Source organism: Cyanistes caeruleus, chromosome 2 (genome assembly GCF_971803275.1).
Source record: "Cyanistes caeruleus chromosome 2, bCyaCae1.hap1.1, whole genome shotgun sequence".
Classification (NCBI taxonomy): Eukaryota; Metazoa; Chordata; class Aves; order Passeriformes; family Paridae; genus Cyanistes; species Cyanistes caeruleus.
The window spans coordinates 71,844,599-71,859,456 of NC_141702.1; the positions used below are offsets into that span (position 1 = coordinate 71,844,599).

Here is a 14,858-nt window from a genome sequence, read left to right on the forward strand (position 1 = left end):
ATAATTTTGCATTTTCAGGATTAGAATCTGAGCCCAGAGATTCATTAGTGAGCATCACATTATCCCCTTCCTTTGTCACTATTAATATTTGCTTTTGCACTAGAGGCTATAGCTTCCTTCCCATGGGGTTTGTACTTGCATAGAAAGCTTTTTTTTCAATAAACTGGTGGTTAACTTTTTGGGGGTGATTTTTACTTCTGAAAATATTGATTAATGTAACCATAAGGCCTAAGGTCAGCAAAGCAAAAGAATTCTTTGCTGTGCTGCACTATTAGTCATTTACAGTTTGCAATAGTGGTATATAAAAAATTCTGTCATAAATCCCCATTTGGCACCTCTGGAAAACAGAGGTGCCTAAATGTTCACTCACAGCAAGGGGAATATTTTAACAAATCCTTTTTAATCCTACTCCTAAACTAATTGCAAATGTGTCAGATCTGTAAATGAGAGCATTAATTATTTTAAAGAATCTATTTATGCGGTTGTGACTTAGTTATCATTCATGAAATACACACAGAGGTTCTCACTGCTTTGTGTGCTGCTTTGTCACTAATTCCTTGTCAGATTAAACCTGACTTTAAATCAAATGTAATATTAGTGTGTCAAGTACAGCTGTTAAAAGAGAAGGCTGACCAATTAGAAACTACTCTTGAATAACTGTCAGAAGCTTGCTCTAATTAGGAGAAAAACCTAAAATAAGATGAAGCCTAAAATGAAGTGATTTCCTGGAAGACAATTGATGACAATTCATTCAAATAGACATGGGAGAAATGCCTCCTTTCCCCTATCATTAAAGATAAATTATCTGTGGATATCTTTATGAAAGTACTGTCATCTTTTCAGAAACCACAGTGGATTTTTTTGGAGAAAGGGTAGATGTGTCACAAGTGCCTCGGAGCAGAAACCTTAGAATTTTCTGCTGATGTTGTGTATTCTTTGTAGATACAAAAAGTTATCTTCCTCTTTCAAACTCCCCTCCCCTGAATCTGACCCTCTTCTTTCTATGTTGTTTCTTCTGTGGCACTGACCTTGACAAACCAGTATGCACTTCCTCTGAACAAATACTGCTGAGAGGACAGGTTGAAGCAGAATGGGTCAAAACCAGGTGTTATGTCCAAGAAGAACTAGTATTAGGCTGAAAAAAATAATGAAATGGGGGGAGAGGGATAGGGACCAAACCACAATCTTTAGATCTGTACTTTGTGTTTTGCACCTTACTCTTATCAAGAGGTTCTTTGGGGAGTTAAGGGCACTCAAATGTTATAGGCTGTGGCAATCTTCTTGTGTAACTTGAGGAGTGTACTCTGTCGTAAGTTTAACACATCTTAAAATGCAAAACCTAAGTAAAAATGAGATTTCTACCCCCCTTTTTCCCCTGCTCTCCCCTCCACCAAGTTGGTAGAACTCAGTGGTAGTTGTGCACCTCTGGAGGGCTGAACAGCTTCTGGTGTGCCTGACAATATGAAAATATGCAGGGTTGTGATAAGGAGCAAAAGGTAAAAGCAAATGCACTTAGGTGCGAGGGAAAAGTTTCAGATTAGTTAAATCTACTAACTTTTTATTTTTGGTTTGATTTTCTCAGATATTCCAATTTTTGCATAAAGCTATCCAATTTCCAGCCTATGCCTTGAGCATATGCACTGCTTGCAATTTTTCTTCTCCTCTGGTGTAGTGGAACTTGTTCCATTTTATCTCCTTTATGGTCACAGTTACTGATCAGTGGAAGAAAGCATCTATACACTGTGTTTCATAACATGAAGAGCTATCATGTAGATGTTTCCAGCAACAGAGCTTGGAGCTTTTATGAAGCATCTGTACTTTAGCTGTTAAATGTGTTAACTTCTTGCATTGTTTCTGTTGTGGCTGGGGCTTGTACAGGCTTTTGATGGAATAGTGAAGATGTATAAAGGCAATAATTTCAAGGCTCTAGTTCTGACTGCAGGGTTCTCAGACACAAGTTTTACTACATCCCTGGTAGTATTTCAAACTGACATTTTTCAACATAAATCTTATCAGGGAAGAGTTCAGGGCCATTTGTAATTCCTGATAAGCTCTGAAAATAACTTGATTCATTCCTTCAGTTGTTAGGCTAAAAATGTGGCAATTAATATTTTATTATATATTAATGGTTCTTGTTGACATCTTATAAACTGGACAGAACTGAGAAGGCAAGTAATTTCACAGTCATCTGAGTTTAACATACTGAGAGTAAAAGGAGAAGTTATCAGCTGAAGAGTTTGGAAGACAAAGGGGTACATGGATTTATCCTGGCTTTGCTTTGTTTTCCACAGTTGTCATCATTCTAGTGCTTGTAGGATACAGTACCCATCTAGTGGCTTGGGACTTGTATGATTGTGATTATTTGTAATCTCTTGGGTTGCAAGTTCTGACAGTGCTCTGAGTATTTCTTCCCAGAGAGATTTAGTAATTGTTAATTCTGCTGAGTTGCAAAGTAATTATAATTTATTTTATTTCTAAAACACTGATCATGTGCAAAATGACATTTGAATGTTATTTAACATACAGGCTTGGCCCTGTATGTCTAAGGTTTTGTATTATACAACTCTAAATCCTCTTTAGTTGTTCGAGAGAAGCTAATCATGTCATTTTAAGTAGTTTATAAGCATGATTTGGATAATTAGCCTGGCTTTAATCAAGTGGCTTCTTTCCTCAAAGGATAGTTAGACAAATGGAGACAAATGTGGACCCTGGAGACCAAACTTGAAAGGAGAGAGGCATATGGAGAGAGTCTGAACATCAATGCAAGATCAGGCTCTGTGTGACAAGATGCTGAGATCAAACAAGCTGGGCGTCAGTACATACAGAACAGCTTTTCTTTGCTCTCTGTTTAATAGTTGCGTACTTAAATACATTTATTGGAGATTCTGTTGCACATCATGCCTTGGATGGGAGGGAACATTCTCTCTATCCCTTTTGTGTATTGCTTTCTGGTGGCCTTTATTGTATTAAGAACTGCTGTTTCCTCCCTGTGGTCCATGTGCTTTGTTCAGTGTGTGGGCAGAGTGGCCAGTGGTGCTGCAGACCAAGATTTAAGGTTTTCGTGTGTGTGTGTATATATATATTTACAAATGTAGAAATTTTCCACGTAGAAGACAGTGGAAAGGTGTAATACACACACACAACACACACACACCACACAGACACATACATGTAAAAATGAACATCTAACTAAATAAGCATTTGGAGGAGCATCTTCCGCGAGGCCGTGTGACTGCCTGCAGCAGCTGTGTAAAGCCAGCAGAGGGAGCAAACAGCAAGCTCAGCCCTGAGCTGATGTGGGAACACCAAAGCAATTGGAATTACTGTGTCTGGAAAGGACTTTCCATCTCCTGCCCTGTGCGAGGCAATGAACTGTTCTAATGCTTGTACACAGCTATTTTCAGGATTTTAACCTGTGCTGTATATGCAGAGGTAGCATGTGTTAACATACACAATTTTGTACATTTTTTGTTTCTTCCTTTTTTGTAGGAATGGGCCTTAACAAAGGACAAGTCAGTGAAACACATGGATTTGTGCCTTACTGTTGTGGACAGAGCTCCTGGTTCACTAATAAAACTTCAGGGCTGTAGGGAAAACGACAGCAGACAGGTTAGTATGTCATGATTGCACTCTGCAAACAGTGGGGAAAACAAAGACGGTGAATAAACTGCACTGGTGATCATATAGAGCCTCTATAGGCTCTACTTTTACTGTTGTTTGTGTGTGTGAAGCTAGGATTCATGGTGTCATAAAGGCAGAATAAGCTTTATCCCAACAGGAGCCTTATGTAAAGGTTTCACCCACTCATGTGTAACAGTGTTTAACAGCCACGTGTGTCTTCTGAAAGAGTTTATATATTCCATAATGTCTTTTTGAAAGGTCTCACTCAGTGAAGTTTGAGTATTATGTATTCTGTGTCTCAGAAGAATGTGGTTTGGCTTGCTTTCTTTTCAATTGGGGCCTGTTTATAGCATCACTAGACTCCTTACATTCATTTTTATCAATGCAGCATTGTAACTTCATCTCTTTCCCATGCCTGAAGAAAATCACATTTGCAGAGTCATACCAGCATTTTGATCTAGTCATAAAACAACTCATCTCTTTCTGCTCAGTCATCAGTTCTGATCATCTGCCAGCTTCCTTGCTTCTATATCTCTGTTTTTGCAGACAGGTAACTTAAACACTGTTTATTGACGGAGGAAGGAATATTCTTGCCACTCTTCAGAGAAGAAAACTAAGGAAGAGAGATTTTCTTGATAATGTTTACAGGCATAATATGATAGACATACAAGAGAAACCACTCCCTTTTTTAAAAAAATCCTTTATTTGGGATTTATTCTGTCCTTGGCATCATCTTGGACAAAGAAGTTTTGACAGCACAGATTGCTTGTCTTGTGTAGAATTGAAATGTGTCTGACAAATTTCTGGATTTTCATGAAGTTGTCTATAGTGAATGTGCTTCTTGCTTCTCTGTGCTCAGTATTGTAGTGGTACATGGATGGATTTTGATTCTCCTTTTTTTCTTCAGACCAAAGGTGTCACACAGGTAACAGGGTGAGGCAGTGTATTTGAGAAGTTCTGAACTAGAGGGAAATGTGTCGGTGTATTCTGTGTCTTGCGGAGTGTTAGCAGAAAGAGCTGTTTTGGCAAGGCTTGCCAGAACTTACTTGTACTCAAGAATCATCTAAATTGCTCCTGTTATTGTAGTTTGTAGAGCTTTCCATTTGCAAGCCAGGGAAGCTTAGGAAGACTTCAAAGCACAGGATGTAGAATTCTTCCTTTTCCTGCTTTTCCAGGTCAATAACTGTATTTTCTCTTCCAGAAATGGGAACAAATTGAAAGCAATTCTAAGCTGAGGCACGTTGGCAGCAACCTCTGTCTAGATAGCCGAAATGCCAAAAATGGTGGTCTCACCGTCGAGATCTGCAATCCTTCTTTGTCACAGCAGTGGAAATTCACACTTAATCTGCAGCAGTAGAAGGACTTGCAAGCAAAATGCTGTTTCAACTGAAAAACATTGGGCAAAGTTTTGATTGAATTACTGATGTATTTCTTAAAACTTTCCACGGAACTTATATACCTCAGTATTCCACCTTTATCTGAAAGTAGAGTGCTGAAGCAGACACCAGGGATCCAGGGGACTCGGAGCACTGCAAAGATGTCACTGAGCATTACTTCACAGGAAGAAGGAATTGTGCTGCAGACTTCAACTGTTCCTTTCTGTCTTCAGCTACTACTTGCACAGCAGATAATTAACTCTAGGAACAACTGACGTATTATAAACAAAAGGATCTGAAGAAACATCTGTGGGGAACAGTGTGGGAGGGAGGGTGGGAAAAATTACTAGGAGAAGCTAATTTGAAAACTCCATTGGAATAGAAGTCATGGTTTGTCATTTCCAGAACCAGAAGTGTCATTTTGAAGTTTTTTTTTTTTTTTTCTCCTGTGTGTACTTGGTAATTTGAATATGAACTTTTCTATGATGGACTCAAAATATAAATATATGAAAGTATATATATTGTCAGCTCCCAACGATTTGTATCAGTTTTCATCATCCTATAATTTTCAACCAAGTGATTGACATATGTATAACCAGAAATTGGATTGGAGTGCTAGGAGAGAGAAACTCTGAGGGTGCGGATTTTGTGCTGCTGGGTATGATGTCCGTGCTAACACTGGATGCTTTTGCTTTGCAAACTGGATCTACTTCTTAACACTTCACCCTCACTGGAGATCATGAAACTCAGGAGGAGAAAGAAAATAGCAGAGGAAGTCAACGCATCTGCCCAGATGATTGCTTGGATTGTTTATTCCAGCTCGGGAATTCAGCACCTGTGCTCTGGATAACGTTAAACCTGTACTTGATATTTGTGTTGATCATTTCTGTAGTACTTTGTCTTTAAAATATTTCTTCCTTTGTTACAAAATTACATAAACTGCACAGAGCTTTTGTGCAGCCGTGTTGGTTCAGCAGAATTTTATTCTGGGCCCTAATGAGGAAAAAATTTTCTCAAACTCCCCTTCTGAGTTGTAGAAATAAGTTAAAATTGTAACGCCACTGACAACAGCACATGATCTGAATTTTAATTTGCAAGGATGAGCAGCTATGTAATATCTCTGAATTGCACATGCTTAATTTATAGACCTACTACTGGGGAATTTTCTTCCTTTTTGTTTCTTTAAATGTAGCTTTTGAATGCATTCAGGCTTGACTCTGGGAATCAGCCTGGGTACCTGCATAGCCTATATGTTTTTAACCACAGAACCTGTGCATTTTGCAGCTTCAGTCCAGCTGATGTCATTTTTATAAAACAATACTGTCAAAGGTAACCCCAACTTTGACCTGTCCTTTCTTATGTTTGCATAGACTATATACTTTTTTATTAAAAGCAAATGCTTCAATGAGCTTTTAAAATGAGAAGGAAAGTAAATAAGTATTAATAAGTGAGACAGCATTGACAAAAATTAGTGCAGACATGGAGTGCCAGGAAGCGGTTTTGGAAGGATGGATCTTGGAAAAATATAAGGGTTGATCATAAGGAGATGAAAAACATCTGCTGTACTGTAGTATGCTGCTGGTACTGTCCCCTTCTTTCTTTGTCCTGGAATTAGAGTAGTTCCTGATTTTTCATTTTCCCTTGGCTGTACCTATGCATCAGGTATAGAGATGGTACTCTCATGGGCAAGGTGGCTTCACTGTGCCAGTCAGTGTGCCCATAGATACCTGGTGTGGCTGAAGTTATGACCTGCAGGTACCTGCTTACCTTTGGGATGGGGCCCTTAAATCCAGTTTTACCCATCCATCATCATCTGGCATTTTTTATGAATAATTAATACTTTTTCTCTGCTGATCCACAATCCACTTTCTCCAAAACTTGCCTGTTTTAAAGGCCAGACAGTGGATAAAGTATTTTCAGCTTTTAGTCTCTCCCTGTAGCTTTTCAACCTAGCTGAGAACTTGAAGAACGTGTTTCATAAACATAGCAATAGATGCCTTCATGTTTTGGAAAACAAATGCTGCAGTATGAGCTCAGCAGCAAACCAGTTGTTTGAGGCTTTGAAAAACAGAATTTAAAAGGAAGTTAAAAAACCCAACCACTCAGCTTCAGCTGTGGAGGTACTTCCATTCACAGCTTTGATCTCATTGAGGGTGGTACTACCTGAAGTCAGCAGCTGCAACTCTGAATATTGACCTGCCTCTTATCTCTGAATCAGAATTGCTTGTGAAAAGAAATTTAAAAGAAAAAGTCCATATTCCATCACCTAAGTCTTTAATGACTACAGCATTCATAAAGTAGGAATATTTTTTCAGTAATTCCCCATGGATGTTGGGCATAGGGGTTTTAATATAGGAGCCATGTGCTTTGAGAGAACAGACAAGAAGTGGTATCCTTTTGTTATGTTTACATGACGGTGTGCCAAAGTTACTTACTGTGATTTTAGGGGTTTTTAATGCAGAAGAAATTCACCCATTTGAAAGATAAATTAAGAGCCCTTGAAGCAAATTGTGATGGAGTCTCCTGAGAACTTTTCTTACTGTCTTCAGAACAAAAATGGTGATACTGTTTATTTTGCAGATTTTCAAAACATAGTTTGGAAACTGTTTTTTTCAGTTGGTTTGAAAAGTCTGCTGTACAGAGCTTGTACTTGTTCATTTTATAGATGGAAACCATCCTTGAAAATTTGTTTAACTTAAATAAAGAAGAACGCTTTATAGATAAGTGTGTGCTGGTTAATAGATCTGAGTAGAGGCAGTAAAAGTCTGCCTGGAGCTTGGTGATTGAAGTAGTTTTCGAACACTTCATTTCACTTGGTTGCTTCATCAAGTTCCTGTTCTATAAGTGTGTATATGTGGGTGTATATTTGTATTTATGAGAAGAGATTTTGCTTGTGCTTAATACTGTAATTTTGAGGAAATTGTCTTATTTTACACTGAGGAGAGGGCTCATGCTGATTGTGTAGTCACCTAAAAATATATTGTCAAGGCACTCCCTGTCCTGCCCCTCTGGGCCCGAGCTTCTGGAGCTTCCTGCTGTGCCCCTCTTTGCTCCCAGCAATCCCCGTGCCAGGGCCTGGTGCAGATGCAGCTTCCAGCCCCTCGGGCTGCTCATGGCTCCATGTGCTCTCTCTTGTGCAGGGTGGGCATTCAGGTGTCTGTGCTGCAGGAGATGATTGATTATAAATATTTAAACAAAAAAAATATTTATTTTTTTTAATAAAGGATTTTTAGGTGGCAAACACTCCACTGGTCTAGTTTAGAGAGATTGCAAATGAACCTGCACCAGGGCAGGTGGGGAGGGAGAAAATTCCGCTCTGGAGGGCGTGGAAGGAAAATATTCCTGCTGCCATAAGAGGAAATGGGGATGCCAACAGGGCATCCCCTGGCAGAGCTGAGCTGCAAGCTGAGTGGGCTGGAGAGGGGACAGTGCTCCAAAAATGTCATCTGCGACCTTCTGTGCAGCCTCAGAGATGCCACAGGTCAGCTTTTGGGGCACATTGTTCTATCCCATTCCATGGCATGCAGGGCTAGGTTCTTTGCTCCTGGACTGAGAAATTCAGCTTTGCAGTCAGCCCCAAGGGCAGGATCAGCCAGCAGAACCTGCAGAAGCATCTATGGGAAAGAATGAAACATTTCTACTCTTTTAATTGTACTGACAGGAAGAGTTTTGCCCAGCAGCCTGTGGGAAAGGAAAAGTCATGAGTACAAACTTTCTCTGTGTAGCAGAAGTCAGTGACTTTCAAAATCTAAATTAAATCAAGGAAGTAGGTCTTTAATATTAATGACTGGCAAAAATAAAAAGGCCTTGACAAGCTGCAGTAAACAAAAGGAACAGTTTTCCATCTGCAGATCATAGCTGAGAATTCAAATGAGGATTCTCTATCTTAAATGCCCTTTAACACCTGGGAGCTGTGGAAGGTGATACCTAGAGATATTTACTACAACTATCTGGCAATAGAAGCTTTTAATCTAATCCAGTGTTAAATGTAGGAGTCTGTTATGTCTCTGCCTAGAGTCTTCCATGTTTCCTGTGTGTACTGTTCTCAGTTCACCTCTTAGTGTAAGTAGCAGGACTGTATGAACCTTCCAGCAAACTTTACATTAGTGCTGACCAGAACTCCCTTGTTGCCATGTTACCTGAATAGATAGATCTGAAAAAAAAGTTTCCCATTCATTTTCTGGAAATTCAGGTCATGCTTTTTTGCAGTTTTTTATGCATGGGTTTACTCTGCTTGTTTGTTGCTGTGCATAAAAGCAGAGGTCTTTATGCTGCTTTTATAAGGGAATGTTTAAGCTTTACTCTTTGTGGACTAACAAAAGCATTTAAAATCCTGAATTTTCAAAAAGATGCCTGTCTGTATTTGGAAAGGAAGCTGAATTTTTTTGAGAGTTAAAAAGGCTGCAACCTGCTTGCGCTAAAGACTATGGTCTTGTTTGAAGTGGATCCTATAGATCCATTCTGAGACGTTACTGCCATAACCTTAGTTGTTTTAAGATGTTTAATTTCTGTACACAAATACCAACATCTCCTTTTCCTTACTTAGGTTTATTTTAAATGTAGATGCTGCATGAATTTACATGGCCATGAGTGGCATCACCTGTGTCCTCCTTCAAGCCTGAAACACAGTGAATAATTTCATAGCAATAACTTCTTACAGAACACTCTAGCAAGAGGCTTATTCCTCTACAGAATCATTTCAAGTGAATTAAGCCACTGAAAAAAACTCTGGGATAATAAGCCATGATTACAGAATGAGCACAAATGTCAGGGTTGCAGCTTTTGTTAGTCTGCACATTTTATTTACGGCTTAGCATCCAGTAGCTATTTTAAGATCTGCTAGTAATCAAGCTTAAAAATTGGGAATAAAGTCAGTCCACAGATATTCTCTCTACAGCCCTCCAAGAGGTCTGAATGGGTGCAAAATACCCTTTTGATTTCACTTGATTTCTTGCAGCACAGCAGCAGGTTGCTGCTCTGTATGCAGGAAGAGGGATCTGTTTGATTTCAAGTTCCTATTTCTACACAGCAGATGTTTTTAATCCAAGGATTTTTCGAGGTGTTTTTTAATTAAAAAGGATCTGGAGGCAGCAAATAGCTTTCTGTCAAACCTGTATTAATTAAAGGTCACCTTTGGTAGTCTGGTGAAAACAAAGTTAGAAAATTACTACTAGGGGTGTGTTGTGCTCTGGTAGTGTGATCAGCACCACTTCTTTAAAATACTTTTCTCAACTTTTGTGCTGTCTCTCTCCCTGTCCAGCAGGTTGTTTTTGAAGTGAACAGGGGTGCATTCCTGGTGGCAGCTCTGTGCTCAGCTGATCCAGCCTGTTTGTTGCTGCTGACAGGGAAAGGAATGCTGATCCTGCCTCTCCTCCCTTGGGATAGTGTTTCTGCCCATTCCATAAGACAGTATAAGGGAGGTGGCAAAAACAAACAAACAAACAAAAAAGTAGCCAACAACCCAAACACAGAAAGTGTTGTCACTTAACCCAAACATAGAAGGTGTTGTCAGTTTTGGTACCTGAAAGCCCTTTGAGCTTGGCTTAAGACCAAGCTTAGACTGTAAAATCAAGCCTTATGTTTTTATAAGAGGGACTGAGTGAGGGATACTCTGGTTTGCCTTCCAGTTGAGATGCCTATTGTAATAATAATAATAGTAATAGTAATACCTTATGCCAAAACAGCCTTATTGCTGTATCTAAAGCCAGCAGCACCTGTAGTATCAAAAAGAGGAGGAACAGGAGTGAGAGAGACAAAAAGATTTAAAGTTTTGCATCTTGGTTTCAACATAAAGGCAATGTGTGACAGGGAGTTTCCTACCAGGAAGGGATATAGCACTTTGGCCTAGACAGTCTGGAGAAGGAAAGTGCTCCACCCTGTGTGCAGTTTGTGCTTTGTGTGGCATGGAGCACACCATACTGGTGTTGGGCTCTCTGCCAGCTGGTTTCAGAATTGTACGAAGACGTTGTTCTTGCTTTTCCTGTTGAGTGAGTTTTTTGAGAGAGGGAGGCATCTTTAGGTCACTGGTGAGGATCAGGGCTTCTGTCATGGGAGGAGCTTTAAAAGAAAATGACAACCAAAATCTCTTCTTGGTGTCCAGGTAGAAAAGATAAAAAAAAGTGAAGCAGAATGAGGTGCAAAGTGAGAGGGTGTAGAGATGCAGAGCTGTGCTCAGAATGTATTTCAAAGGCTACTGCCTTTGAATTCACAGTTTAAGGAAAAAGGAGAACAGGCTATCCTGTGCTCTACAGCATCAGCTGTAACATCTTCAACAGTGGTGTCTGCGCCAAGTACTCAGCTTCTGTTTGGATGTGACCTCTGGCAAGAGCTCAAATGTAAAACACCAGCTAAATTTTCAGAAGTTTTTAGGAGAGTTAGTTTTTAAAAATAGAATTCAGGAAGTTTAAACATCTTGAGTAACAGATGAATTTGAGAATCAGGAAATCTTCAGCTGATCTAGTTCTCCTTTTGTCAGCTCTACCAATATAAGTTTGTTTTAATGAATAATTGCTTCCAGGCTGAATGTCTAGCTTCAACTGCCAGCCACTTCTCTGCTGATTATGTCTAACTCCTTAAAATATTTTTTCATAGAATCAGAGCTTCTGGAATATGATTCTGTCATTTCTTTACTTTTGCCCTTACAGACTGAGCCCTTAAACTAGGTGAGAAGCAGATTTTTCAAGTCACACATTGCTACAGCTCTTCCCTGAGCTGTCCTCAAGGCAGACAGAGGGATGATGAAGGGCAAAAGTCCTCTTCTCAACTCTAGAGAAATGGGATGTTACCCCAATGGTTGTTACTTGTGTGAGATTCCCACTGATGCTTCTCACTCACGTTGTTCTTGGGGCTTTGTAAGAAAGACAGCCAGGCAGTGCTCTGAATGATCCTGAGAGATGTTACATCTTCCTTCAATCAAGTCCAGCATGGCAAGACAAATCAATGTTGGGCCTATACTTGTTTATTTTTCTGGACGAAGTCAGCAAAAAGAACACTGCTAGATGTCCACGAGGAGTGCCTGCAGGCAGCTGTTTGGAACTGATGCTCTTGAGGGCCTGTCAGTTCACTCAGGGGACATTCCAAAAATTCCACCTGGGAATCTCTGTGGTTCTCATTTTACAGAGCAGGATTAGGTGCTGGAGTGGATCAAAGTATTTGCACATCATACTGGTAAATGTTAAGAAGGGAAAAAGGAATAATGGAGAAAGATATAGCTCAATTAGAAGCCAAGTGGCACAGAGTGGATGCCAGAGGCCAGTTCTTTCCCTGCTAAATCTGAAGTCTTTTATCACCAAGGAGCAGGAATTGTCCTATTTGAGCTAGAAAGGCAGGGTGCCTGTAGAAAGGAAGGTTAGATCATGAACAGTAAGGAGTGTATGGATAGGGAGTTAACTCATGGCTGTTCTTTACAAGTACTGAGAAGACAAAAAAAAATAAAAAAATAAAGATGTTTCCAGGTACCAGGTTTAGGACAAGAGTTGAAAATTCATGTTGTTGAAAATTACTCCATGGATGTGACAGCCCTTCCAGTGGAAACCAGGGCTGTAAAACATGCAAATGTATAAACATGCACCAGGAAGTCTGTAAGCCAGAGCTTAATGGGAGTTTGAAGGGCAGGTGGAGGTCATGCTGTTTGGTTTTATTTCCATTCCTTTGGTCTTTCCTTAGGCAATTGGCTACTGGGTTATTAAATCCTTTTGTCCACACTGGCTCACATTTTGTGCCTGACAAACACACGAATGCACTGAGCACTTTTGGAGCACAGCAGGCAAAAAAAGACAGTGCAGCACCAGGAAGGTGCCAAGGGATGGTGCCTGGTGAGCACACCCAGAAGAAGTGACCAAGCAGCTGATATTTAATGTGCTGGGTGGAGAATCCCATCTCCAGCTCTCATTTCAAATTACTTTTCTTGCTACTTACACAATGGTGTCCTTGACCTCTCATGTAAAATGTGAAGCTGTTTCCAGCTGATTTTTGTATCATAATGGAAAATGGCTGCAGACAGTTTTTAAATTTTAGAATTTCACATTGAGGAAATAAGGGGAAGAAATGAGTCTGGAAAGGATTAGTAAATAAATTTTGTATTTTGTTGTGAATAGCAGTTTAGTGCCTTTGGTGTCCAAATTTTAAGAATTTTATTCCTATGCTGAAGTGCCACAGACATAAGCCCATAGAATCTGCATTTTCAGTAGTCTCTTAGATAGAAGATGGCATCTTTGACATTCTGGTGTCTTTTCATTGCATAAGTGCCTAAGGACAGTCTTTGGGAGCTTCTGAAGAAAACAAGTTTACATAGAGTTCTGAAAGCATGCCATGGGATTCACAGTTAGCCTGGATGCAAAGATCTTTGTGCTGCATTTGAATTTTGACCTTTGCTAGCAGTGCCTGAGGAAAGGCTTGTATGAGCTTCTGGATATCCTCACCTGGCAGAAAGGGGGTCCTGGTTCAAGGTGAGACACCCTGGACACTGTGGGATTGGTTGGAACCAGCCCTGCTGTTTTGTCTCTTGCCAGTAGTATAGTTCTCCAGTGATCCACTTTGTATGGATAAACACTTCCTGGTAATGAAGCTGAAGATGTGCCCAGCCTGTGTGGAGCAGAGCTGAGCTTGGCAGGAGTGAGCAATGCCCTTGTGGCAATGACCATCGGATGACTTTCCAGGAAGATTAAAAAAAAAAAACAACAAAGGAAAAGCATTCACTTATATAGATTTGGCTAAATAAAAAGTCATTCCATGGGGGACACAAAGGGGGAACCCAAATCTATGTGAGTGGAAGGTGACCCTTTAGCTCCTTGCTTCAATTTTGGCTTTGCCTGAGCACTTATGTTGGAGGAGGCATCACATCAGCCTGGCTCCCTGTGCCTGTGCAGGCTGGAGCAGGAGCAGTCACAAACAGCGTTACTGTTCATGTTGTTGTGTGAAGAGCTCTGTTATTGTGCTGGTGCTCTCTGCTGGGGGGGGGGGGAGGTTACCTGCTCCTCAAAGGAAAGATTTTGGAGGGGGAGCTGTACATACAAAAGAGGCGGTCTGAGCCCAATGTATTCCTGGAGAAAATGCTTGTCTGTGCAGGATGGTTATTTCTGCCCACCTATACATCCCACCCCACTGCTGTTTTATCTGTGGGAAATGTCTTTCCCTTTCCCAGCAGATGGACTTGGCTTCCCTTGTGGGTAGGATCAGAGTCGTGCATCCTGTTGGCAGCTCTGCTCTCTTTGACTGGCTGCCCTGGAGCATGAATTTCCTTAGGAAAGCTAGAGATGGCAGCAAGACAAGTTTTCTGCCGGTTCCCTTGTTCCAGTTTCCTCCTTTTGGCAGAACAGAATTTGGTTTCCCTTCTCGCTATTATTATGGGCTGTGAAGAACAGCTCTTAAATTAGCCCCGAGGAGGTGGAAAGGTGGAAAGGAATCGCTGTGGGGAGTTTGGTCTGACGCATGTAATAAGCACAAGCTCTACCTGATTCGACTGATGAACCCTGTCATATGCACAGCCCTCTCTCCAGTTTGTTTTTGTTGTTTTAATTAACTTTTGGCAGCCATGCCAAATGCAACTCCTGCGCCTTTTCCCAACCACTGCTGCAGTGCTACAGTGATGTTCTTCAGACACAGCTTGGCTTGGGAGGCTTGGGTCCATCCAAGGAGCCTCCTGTGAAACTTAAGGCCTGTGTGAAAATGCCTAAATATTCCCCAAGAGTTACCCTTTATCCCCCTTTCCTAAAACACTCCTGGTTCCATCTTCTTCCCACTGCTTTGAGCAGCTCAGAGTCTGACAGCTCTGCTCTTCTTGCCACTTCTTCAGGACACTCAGGCACTGTTTGGCCAGAGATGCTCCTGTTGGAAGGGCAGAGTTGGGCTCTTCAGCCATCC

General features: G+C 40.7%; 1 protein-coding gene across 4 annotated transcripts in view; it reads left to right on the plus strand.

The window, feature by feature from the left end:
* GALNT2 (polypeptide N-acetylgalactosaminyltransferase 2) overlaps positions 1 to 14,858 on the plus strand; it is a 144,534-nt gene that overhangs the window by 81,430 nt on the left and 48,246 nt on the right. For 2 of the 4 annotated variants that reach the window (XM_086877830.1, XM_023923641.2), the window contains exons 15-16: positions 3,490 to 3,609; positions 4,823 to 7,721. In XM_086877830.1, coding sequence (XP_086733956.1) covers positions 3,490 to 3,609; positions 4,823 to 4,978 — 276 coding nt within the window. In that variant the 3' untranslated portion in view covers positions 4,979 to 7,721. Of the gene's footprint in view, positions 1 to 3,489; positions 3,610 to 4,822; positions 7,722 to 14,858 lie in introns of those variants that run through there. The other 2 variants (XR_015283390.1, XM_086877831.1) reach the window with 1 other exon arrangement.